The sequence below is a fragment of the Anastrepha ludens genome, chromosome 5, assembly GCF_028408465.1.
Source record: "Anastrepha ludens isolate Willacy chromosome 5, idAnaLude1.1, whole genome shotgun sequence".
In the NCBI taxonomy this organism is placed as follows: Eukaryota; Metazoa; Arthropoda; class Insecta; order Diptera; family Tephritidae; genus Anastrepha; species Anastrepha ludens.
The window spans coordinates 36,917,914-36,928,979 of NC_071501.1; the positions used below are offsets into that span (position 1 = coordinate 36,917,914).

The 11,066-nt window shown below is 40.8% G+C and overlaps 1 protein-coding gene across 4 annotated transcripts in view; it reads left to right on the plus strand.

Annotated features, from left to right (window-relative positions):
* LOC128864224 (long-chain fatty acid transport protein 4-like) overlaps positions 1-10,210 on the plus strand; it is a 105,978-nt gene extending 95,768 nt beyond the window's left edge. For all 4 annotated transcript variants that reach the window (XM_054103786.1, XM_054103789.1, XM_054103787.1 and 1 more), the window contains 3 exons: positions 7,783-8,406; positions 8,474-8,675; positions 8,749-10,210. In XM_054103786.1, the coding sequence (XP_053959761.1) occupies positions 7,865-8,406; positions 8,474-8,675; positions 8,749-9,690 (1,686 nt within the window). In that variant the 5' untranslated portion in view covers positions 7,783-7,864 and the 3' untranslated portion in view covers positions 9,691-10,210. The remainder of the gene's footprint in view (positions 1-7,782; positions 8,407-8,473; positions 8,676-8,748) is intronic.
* Positions 10,211-11,066: the final 856 nt, after the last annotated feature.

The window sequence follows — 11,066 nt, forward strand, 5'->3', positions numbered from 1 at the left end:
TTCCAAATGCACAACACCATGATAATCAAAGAAAACGAGTAGCATGACTTTCATTTTTGACCGACTTTGGCGTGTTTTTTCGGGTTTCGGCTCATGTAGATAGCGCCATTCAATCACCAGTTGGCTGACTTGCATGCCAAACTCATATAGTCACGTATCATCACCTGTTATGATGCGCTGGGTAAACGTTGGGTCCAAATTCACTTGCTCAAGCATGTCTTCCGCCACCTTCTTCAGATGAATTTTTTGAAAGAAATTCAACTCTCTTGGAACGAGTCGGGCAGCTACGCGTCTCATGCCTAGTTGATGGTGTAAAATGTTGCGAATTGATTCGTGAGACACGCTAAGGTCACGAGCTATCTCCCTGGAACTTAAATGATGGGTTTCCAGTATCATTTCCTTGACTTCTTTGTCGACGTTTTCATCTGTTGATGGGCGAGGAAAACGGGCAAATCTTCCACGACTTTTCGGCCCTTTGCAAAAGCCTTTTACCACTCGTAGACCCGTGGTTTTCGAGTTTTTCATAAAGCACACTCGCCCAATAGGTTTTCTGCAACATTTTCAACGATTCGCCGCATAATTTCTTTGTTCGATATTTTTATCCATAGTGAAAATCGCAGAGCACACCTGCGGTTGACTGATATTATTAAATGCCAAAAACAAGCTAATTGACATATCACGCTCAAACTCTGCGACACTACAGAGGACAGTTGTACCAAGACTCCAGCAAAAAAAAATTAGATATATGTTTAACGGCGCTTTTTAAATTAACAATTCCCGATATTTTTTTGACAGAATGTATGTTAACATCTTTATTCAGAATATTTTTTAGTAAAAAAGTTAATATATTCAAAAACCAAATTGAATGACTAATTTTGCGCTTATTCGTCCTTATAAGAGATTTGTGGTGCGCGTCTTGATGCTTTCCCACAAATCGAGGGCCCTACAGTTTTAAGGCGACTCCGAACTGCATATGGTTTTTGAGCAGTTTTTTCATGACGAAAATCTTGGTGGCTTGGTGGCTTTATTATTTTCCAAAATATTCTGCTTGGAAGTCAATATATATTGTAGTACTTCTGTATTCGCCTGATTTAATTTTCAAAGCACTTTTACTACTCAGAAGTGGATACCTCCAAAACGAATTGCTTAAAAACTTCAAATGCTTCTGCAGGCGTTGAAAAATGTTGACCTCGCATTTTATTTTTGATGTTCGGGAACAAAAGGAAATCTTTAGGTGCCAAATCAGGACTGTACGGCGGATGACCTATTCATTCGGACTTTTAAGTGCTCAGGAACTCTATTGTGTTTGTGTGCCAATACGTGAGAGCTCGCCTTTGTATATTCGAAAGACCTCGAAACTTCCAAGTCTTTTCGTCTGGGGAATTGGAATAGTATCTTTCAAGCAGAAATAAAGAATAAACTTGAATAAGGGGATAAGGAAAGCTTGAAGGATAATTAGAAACCACCCACAACAACTATAGGAAGTATGTATTCTTTCAGATAGTCAAGTTGCCATCTCAGTCACGTACAACTAATTCAAAAATCGTTAGACAATGGAAAGGGTGGTGGCTCATCTAAGGCCTTCCATTCGGCACTTTGATTGAGTTTCAGGTTCATGTTGGAAACACTACGCTTCATCACCAGTTACAATGTTGTAAAGGAGGTTATCTTTTTTGTTTGCCTCTTTAATGAGGTCTTTCGAATGTTGAATTCTGAGCAATTTTTGGTCCTCAGTTAACTTGTGCGGAATGAAGCGGGCACATAGCTTTCGTAAGTGCAAATGATTAGTTAAAATACGATAAATCGATGTTTTAGAGATATTCAACTCCAATTCCTTGAATTTCAATGATGATTTCGGTTTACTTTTGATTAATTTACGAACAATTTCGATGGAGTTTTCGGTGATCACTGATTTTGGGCGGCCCGTATGTTCATTGTCATTTATGTCCTCACAACCACCTCTGAAACGTGTAAACCACTCTCGAACTCTGGCACGAGATAAACAATCATCGCCATAAACTGTTTTTATCAATTCAAATGTTTCGGTAAACGTTTTACCGATTTTAAAACAAAATTTGATATTAGCTCTTGGTTCGAAACCCATTTTTGTACCGATAGTACAAACATACTGACACTTTAGAAGCAATAACTTCGCTTCCACTGAACCGAATGTCACCAAGCTTTCACTGGAAGTCAGCAAGGGATGTAACTTCCAACGCACTAACTCATTAAAAAGATGGCGCCATCAAAAACATTTTATGACGCCAGTCTGTTTATTTTGGACTTCACCTTGTAGGCAGTTTCAGAGTCAAATCAAGATGGTTTGACTGATAAAAAGTAGTGATTCTATAAGTGGTGTATCAAAATGGCATATTTTGTGCTGATTGTGTCTGGGCTGTGTCTCTCAGGCAACAACCTTCATGACCACCACCTTTGGATACAAATGCTCCGGCTCTGCAAGTACACGATGCGATACCAGCTGGTGGTAACAGAGGAAGGCCGCCTCTGCGTTGGAAAGGTCAGGTCAAGAAGGAGTTGGCTTCACTTGGTGTATCCAACTGGCCTGTTGGCACGAGAGAGAAACGACTAGCGCGCGCTTTGTTAAATCGGTTTTGGCGAAAGTCGCTTAGGCGGTTAACGCGCCAATCAAAAGAAGAATTAATGATTATGTAACACCAGACTTTTTCCGTCCACTTAAAGAACTTTGGTCTTCCCGTAAGAGCTTAGTAGCTTATAAATCAATAGAATTTCTCGAGAGCGAGAGTCTGAGTGCTTGAGATGACAAGGAACATTTCAACAAAAAACATGCTTATTTTGCATTTTTATTGGAATTAGCATTTAAAATTGAATACAGTAGCAATTAAGTGGAATGAACCCCCATCTAATATATGTACATATGTATATAAAGAAATATTTTTCAGAATCAAATTGCCCGCAAGGTTTAATTGAAAAGTAACCTTTCAATTTGATTACAGTTGTATTTTTTCCCCTATTATTTAATGTGTGTACTCTATTTCTCTAATACAAATGCATTTTTATTTTAAACTTATACGTAGCTCTATCGCTTTGCTCGCAAGTGTAGTAGTCTTCTAAGAGTCTCTCCCATTAAATTTATTAATGAGCGCACTTTTTAAAACATTCACTTTTACGCGGGGCAGTCATTGACCTACTATATATCACAGGCGAGTGTAATTAATGTAGTTATGTGCAGATATGTACATACTTAGATATACTCGTCTATACACATGCGGTACAATTCCGTACGCTGGATGTAATCAGAAAGCGTTGCATATGAGCCACTTGTAAATGCATTCGCGTGTGTGTATAAGTATGTGCGTAAGTATGCATGTTGTGCGTCGTCGATAGTCGTAGCCTAGCATACTTGCGCGTGGCATATTGGGGGAGAATACTGAGTTCTATTACTAATGTGACATTGACAAACTGCTTTTGAAAAGTGGCATAAAACTGTATGGTCAAGTAAATTCAGAATGGTCCCATAAAATAATTCTACAATAAAAGAGAATAAAGTAAAAATAAATATTGGGTTGGCGAATAAGTTCGTAGCGCTTTTACCGAAGATCTTTATTTAAACAAAAAGCATTAATTATATCAATAAACTACGGAAGTCTATGCCATCTTGAACATGGCATACTGGCTAATTGAGAAAAAGTGGTGGAGTAGCAGTATTGGAATTTGTAGTGACAGTCAAGTTCTACTGAAAGCCCTTGCAACTCACGCTGCTCTTCGAAGTTAGTCGGTGAAAGACAAAACTGAACAGGGTTGCAAAACACAGCAAAGTTAGCCTGGACTTTGTGGTATTACAGGGAACGAGTTAGCTGATAAACTGGCTAATGAAGGCTCTGTAAGTATGCCACTAGGCCCTGAATCCTTTCTAGGGGTCAATTCTGCATCGATTCAACTGAGGATTGACGACTTTATGAGGTCTACCCATAGAGGACGTTGGTCTAGGTTGAACTCGTGCAGAGTAGCCAAGTGCTTTGTGAAAGAACTAAACAGGAAAATAGCGACCTTTCGCCTAAAACTCAGCAGAAAGGACCTGAGAGTACTGGTGGGTGTAATCACAGGGCACAACGCCTGTGGTCAGCATATGGCTGCCATGAGGAGCTACCCGATATGCCTATCCTGTCTTGAGGATAACGACACTGCAGAGCATTTTCTCTGACTCATCAATGAATCCAAGCGATTTGTGGAAGAGTGTCTTGAAACTAATTTTTCTGTCTTACCACCCACATTTTATCTTTCCTATCTCTCTATTCTTTCTACTGAAATCTATACGGATGTAGTACAATGGTCTCCTGACTAAGTGCTTGGACTTGTACAACCCCCCACAAATCTAATCTAATCGATGAGCTAATCAATTATATATTTGCCGTTGTTGTTTACAACCTCTTCCCACCTCTCGTGCAATTTGTTGATGCCGTTCCGCCACAAATACTCGTAGCCTGGTCTGGTGTCAAAGAAATTGTTGCGCCAGTTTTTAAGGGCTTCTTTATTATCGAGGGTAAAGCCCTTCATATGGGTTGACAGGGAGCGGAAAATATGATAATCGGTCGGTGTAAGGTCCAGAGAATACGCCGGATGCTGAAGGACCTCTCATTCGAGCTCTTGGTGTGCGGCTTTGATGACTTGTGCAATATGGAGTCTGGCACTGTAGTGAAGGAGTATGGTTTGACCATGTCGATCAGGTATTTTCAGTGGAATATCCTCATTCATGCGGTGTAGAGCTCCTTGTTGGCCGTGACATTCATTTTGAGCATTTCCCAGTGCATCATGCCATCCCAGTCCCACCAAACACATATCAGCTTAACTTCTTTGGATGAAGATCCGACTTGACTCTCGAGTTGGGCGTATCTTCAAGAGCCACCCACTCCTTTCTTTGCTTCATAATGACGTATAAACACCATTTCTCATCTCCCGTGACGATTCGGTAAAAAACGCGCTGTTGCTCGATGGCGGGCGAGATACTGAGAAGCAATTTGAAGGCTACTTTTTATGTGAATCCTATTGAATGAAGGTGATTGAGAATCGTTTTATGATCGCAGTTCATTTTTTTCCCCAATTCACGACTGGTTTGTCGACCGTTCTTCATCGAATTCAGAAGGCCTTTCACTGTGGGACGTGTCATCGACGTCGAAGATTCCATTTTTGAACTTTGCAAACCATTTCCGTCCTGTAGACACGCCTACGACACCTTCTTCATACGGCGCAAAATTAGTCGCCTAATGGGAAAGTTAAAAATGTTTGCTTGTTGTTGTAGCAGCATAAACATTCCCCATACATGTACGGGGAATGCTGCTGAAAAGAGAGTCTCTCTGGTCGTATATAGAACCGGGTGGTTACGGTAACATAGAACTGGCTGTCGTGGGAACGGTATTTAACACGTCTTGATTGCTGCCTGTTTCTATAGCTGACCCTTCCGCATGTTCTGCGGGTGGTTTTACCGCCGAGGTCGCTTCAGTCACAGCTTCTCTATTACCGCGTCCATTGTGTAAGTGGACAGGAGTCGTGACGAAAATGTAGGATATCCTACAGTTGATCTCCTTGATTAATTGATTAGTCGATGTCAACTAATAAAAGTTTTCCAGTTTTCAGCTCCTTGCTGCTGATTACACTCCACAGGTGTGTACACAGACATCTGTTCCGGGTGATGATGAAGTCCAGAATCTTCTTTGTCTGAACGCTGCGGGTAGTTATGCAGTCATTAGGTGCACACCCGGTATATTGCCCCCGCCACATGTGCCTAAATTTGGGCATTACCAGCCGTTCAGTTTTGGCGTCGTTTCACGCAACCAGTTGGCAGCTTCCTCTGTTGCAATATCGACTAGCTTGGCAGAAAATGTATCCCTTCGAATTTAAATTCGGATTTGCAACACCTCTACGAGGAGTTCCTCAACACTCCGCTTCTCCTCCCGTGAGAATATTTGTGTTGGGGAAAGATTTGAGTAGAACAGCTAGTCTTAAACCCTTGACGATGGTAGTACAGCTAACACCAGGTTTCGTGGAATTTAAACTGGTTTTCTGCGCAGCTAGTGGTGAAGAATTCATTGCTCTCGAGTTTTTAAGTACTTTACTCTTGCTGGCAGGTCGTGTCAAGCTTTTTTTTTGGCGCAGTTGCCTTCAGCTGGGTTGATTTTAGCAGTGCGGCGTTTCCTCGCCTCTGGGCACTCACTTGGAATTTGCAAAATCCCCCAGCTTTGCATAAAGCCTTTCGTGCAATCTATCGAGCAGGAAACAACCGCTGATAAAAACACACCCTGTGCAAGATGTGTTTGCTCAAAATATAGCAATTCAATCAGTTTTGTTTATTCGACTGTACTCATTATTTACCTCAGTGGCAATAATCTTATCATGGGAACATTACAAGTGCTTTTGTGTATTTGCTTAGGCGGGCATGCAAGAAGTCCACTTGGGTCAATGCAGTTTAAAGTTCAATGATCAGACCACATTTGAGAAGCATTAATTTCGAACTAAGCAATCAAACCAAAACAAAGAAGACATCATCTACATAAAAATTTATGGTTATGGAATGCGTGTTTTCAGATCGCCTAATGCAATCAATCAATTTACTGAGTGATTAGCCGGTTTAAGATTATGCTTTGTTTTTACTGAAGGAAATGCTTATCGGCGAAGATTAAGTGCAGTACACATTTTAAGACCCCAAGGCGAGGAATGTTTACGAATCTTATGTTTTTTTATATTTGTTCATGCTACCGTATTTAGTTATATCTCGCAGCACACTTGAAAAAAAAATTAAAAAAGAAAAAAAAAAATACAAATAAAAAAATATATAAATAAATAAAACTAATAGCAATCTAAAAATAAATATTCATACTTACCCACCACGTACACCGCACATAAAACATTTCAGTTATGCATTTTCAGTCTGTGTCAGAAAAAAGGAACCGCGATTATTCATGAAGTATAAAAGATATGCTTATATTTAAAATTTCTTTTACATGAAAGTATATATGAGTCGCAATTACTTAATAAGACGTGTAGTCTCCATTGTTGTCGAGTATGGCCGGCCTGGCATCTTCTCGGCATGCTGTGAACCAGCTTTTTTGCGTAGCTCGTCGACAAAGAGTATCAGATTTTGCGAGATTGACGCACGAGTTGCTTTAAATTGTGGACTGGCTTTCCGGCAAGATGCGTTTTCATAATTCCCCACACATTTTGAAGGAGTTTGGCGTCTGGAGACTGGGAAGGCCAGTCCATTACTGTATCGACTTTGGTGTTTTGGGTCATTATCACACAATCATTCTTTCTTCCTGAATACATATTTTTCACCGACTTCAAAAGTCAGCGATTGTAAATTTCGAACATTTTTTCGGCGTTCAAATTTGGGGTGAAGAGTTCCAAACATCAGAAACCGCGCTCGGAGAAGCAACCGCAAACATTCACTTTCACCGGGTGTTTAACAGTGCGCTGTATGATTTTGGTATGGCTCGTGGACTAAGCTTGCTTAAGTGGAACCCAAGCCCAGAAAGTTGCTTCATCCGAGAAAACAACCTTACTCCAATCGCGTTTCATGTTCTCGGTAGCCCAAGCCTTGCGTTTCTGAATGTGTTTTTCCGAGAGCAGTTGGTTTGATAATGTGGTAAAGTAGGATATGTAGGGTAGGGACTATTACGCAACAAAAAGCAGACCGAAATATATCTTGAAGTTACAAGAAAAAACCCGGTTCTTTTCTTCTGACACAGACTGTAAATTAATTTCAAAATTTCACTTAACTCAATCCCTCCTCCTCTTCTCCATTTTCAGCGCCCTCTGGGCCTATCTCAAACTCTTACGCCTTACCAAGAAATATGAACGTGAGAATCTCACCATTGCGGACATCTTCCAGATGCAGGTCAAACAGAATCCAAATAAGAATGCAATCATCAGCGACACACAGAAGTGGACTTTCCGCCAGTTGGATGAGTTTTCCAACCGTGTAGCGAATCTATTTCATGCACAAGGCTTCCGTAAAGGCGATGTTGTCGGCTTATTGTTAGAGAATCGTGCCGAATTCGTTGGTATTTGGTTGGGTCTGTCGAAAATTGGCGTAATCACACCACTAATCAATACCAACCAACGTGGTCCATCACTCTTGCATAGCATCAACGTAGCGCATTGCAAGTCATTGATTTTCGGTGAAGGTTTTACCGCCGCCATGGAGGAAGTATTCAAAGATATGCCATCCCATGTGACACTCTATCAATTTAACGATGAAGCCAATAAGAAAGTGATCGAATCCGCGAAGGATATGACTACTTTGCTGGAGACAGCTGAAAAGCGCAAGGTAGCTGCAACGGCGGAGCGTGCCAACCATCATGACCGTCTCGTCTACATTTACACGTCGGGTACGACAGGTTTGCCCAAGGCGGCAGTGATCTCACACGCGCGGTATGCTTAATGAGTGTACAGCTTACTTTTTCTACCTACTTAATTTATTAGATTCACTACTTTTCAGCTACCTCTTCATTGCGGCTGGCATTAACTACACAATGGGCTTCCGTCAAGAGGACGTATTTTATACACCTCTGCCACTCTACCATACAGCCGGTGGTATCATGAGCATGGGTCAGTCGCTTTTGTTTGGCTCCACCGTTGCTATACGCAAGAAGTTCTCGGCCTCAGGATATTTTGCTGACTGTGTCAAATTCGAAGCCACTGTAAGTGCTGACTTATCCAACCGTTTATTTTTGCACGCTACACAATTTCTTTGCTTCCACCCACCCTTTACAGGTCGGTCAGTACATCGGTGAGATGGCGCGCTATATACTTGCTACTCCACCATCGCCGAACGATCGTGCACATCAGGTGCGTCTCATTTTCGGCAACGGTTTGCGTCCACAAATTTGGCCTCAATTCGTCGAACGTTTCAATATTCCCAAGGTGGGTGAATTCTATGGCGCTACTGAAGGCAATGCAAATATTATGAATAACGACAGCACTGTTGGTGCGATTGGCTTTGTCTCACGTATCCTACCACAAGTATATCCTATATCGATCTTACGCGCCGATTCCGATACTGGTGAACCCATACGCGGTCCCGACGGGCTGTGCCAACTGTGTAAACCTAACGAACCTGGCGTTTTTATCGGCAAAATTGTTAAGGGCAATTCGGCACGCGAATTCCTCGGCTATGTAGACGAAAAAGCATCGGCGAAGAAAATAGTTTGTGATGTTTTCCGCAAAGGTGACATGGCTTTCCTCTCAGGCGATCTATTGGTTGCCGATGAGCGTGGTTACTTGTTCTTTAAGGATCGCACGGGTGATACATTCCGTTGGAAGGGAGAGAATGTGTCGACCAGCGAGGTGGAGGCTCAGGTTAGCAATGTCGCAGGCTATAAGGATACTGTTGTCTATGGTGTGTCCATACCACACACAGAAGGGCGTGCCGGCATGGCTGCTATTTACGATCCCAATCATGATGTGGATTTGGAATTATTCGCTGACAAGTTGGCGAAGGTATTGCCTGCCTATGCGCGACCTCAATTTCTGCGCTTCCTAACCAAAATCGATATGACCGGTACGTTTAAGTTGCGCAAAGTCGATTTGCAGAAGGAAGGCTTCGATCCAAACAAGATAAAGGATACGATTTACTATCAAACGCCTAAAGGACGCTATGAAGTGCTCACACCTGAGATATTTGAAAAAATCAACCGTCATGAAGTTCGATTTTAAGCAGCCAATGGACTGAAAACTGGGTGTGGAAGCACCGTTTTGCGTCGCCTATGTCATGAGGTTATGTTTGCCTGTTTTTTAGGATCTAAGTATTTTTCTATAAAAACAAAACTTGTTACATTAGTTTAGTACACGCTTTGTTTAGGCGAAGCTTGCCAACTAAAGAAGATATGATACAATAATATATTTGAAATATATTTTTGTATGTACATATGTAGAAATTGTTATCTTGCGCTTAGTTTAAGTTGGTAGAATTATATCGTTTTAGTGTAACTTCTGTAAATAAAATTTTTTGGTCAAGTTTCGAAAATTTTAATAATTCTTTGTATAAGAAATAAAAAAAAAGAAATTATATTCATATATATAACTTAAGTTGACTGAGGCTTAAGTATTTCGATTTAGCTGAATTCATTTAAAATATAAGGCGGTTGAGGTTTACGTACCTAATACTGTTAAAGACTATTCATACCTATTTTTATGCACAAATACGATTGGAAAAATAAAATGATGTGAAGTTTAATTCGTATTTGAGTTTTCTTTAGCTTAAGCAAAATGGTTCGATGGCTTTGGCTGTCTTGATATGGCTTTTCTATTGCTCGTAATATTTAGATTACCTATAATTGATTCACTTATAACTAGATTATCTACTTTTTCGAGTTTAACTACCAATCCATAATTAAATAGTGGGATTACCCAAGCAAGATGTCCCTCCCGAAATCCGATATTATCAAATAATCTTAGAATCACACCCTCTATTGGGGGTTTGGCCGAGTTCCACCTCATATTTGTGGCTTGCGCTTTGATGTTGCCCCATAAATGGAAGGACCTACAGTTTCAAGCCGACGCCAAACGGCAGATATTTTATATGAGAAGGTTTTTCATGGGAGGTTTGCTATTGCCTGCCGAGAGGCGACCGCTATTAGAAACAACTATGTATTACTTCAGTTTGGTGTGCACGGAGATTCGAACCCACGTAGTTCGAATGGTTGCCACGCACCAACCTATTGGGCTACGGCGGCCGCAGCCCATATAATAATAATTAATTTAAATAACTACAACTAATTTGCCCAGTAGTTAGGAATGTAAGAATAATCGTGACTTGGGGGTCAAAACAGCAAAGGTGGACACCTTCAAAGTTCAAAGTTTGTGATGAATCCGCACCTTCCATGAGAGAATTCATTAGGGTCAGAATGCTTAGGTTACATAAAGCGTCATATTGGCGAAACTTCGCGATTAGTTTTGAGTTTGAACGATCGTGCACATCAGCGAAACCTCGCGATTAGTTTTGAGTTTAAAAATTAATTCACAAAATATAATTCTGGGATTAAGTTGAACCATTTTTTTAATATCATGCCATATATTTATTTATAATTTAA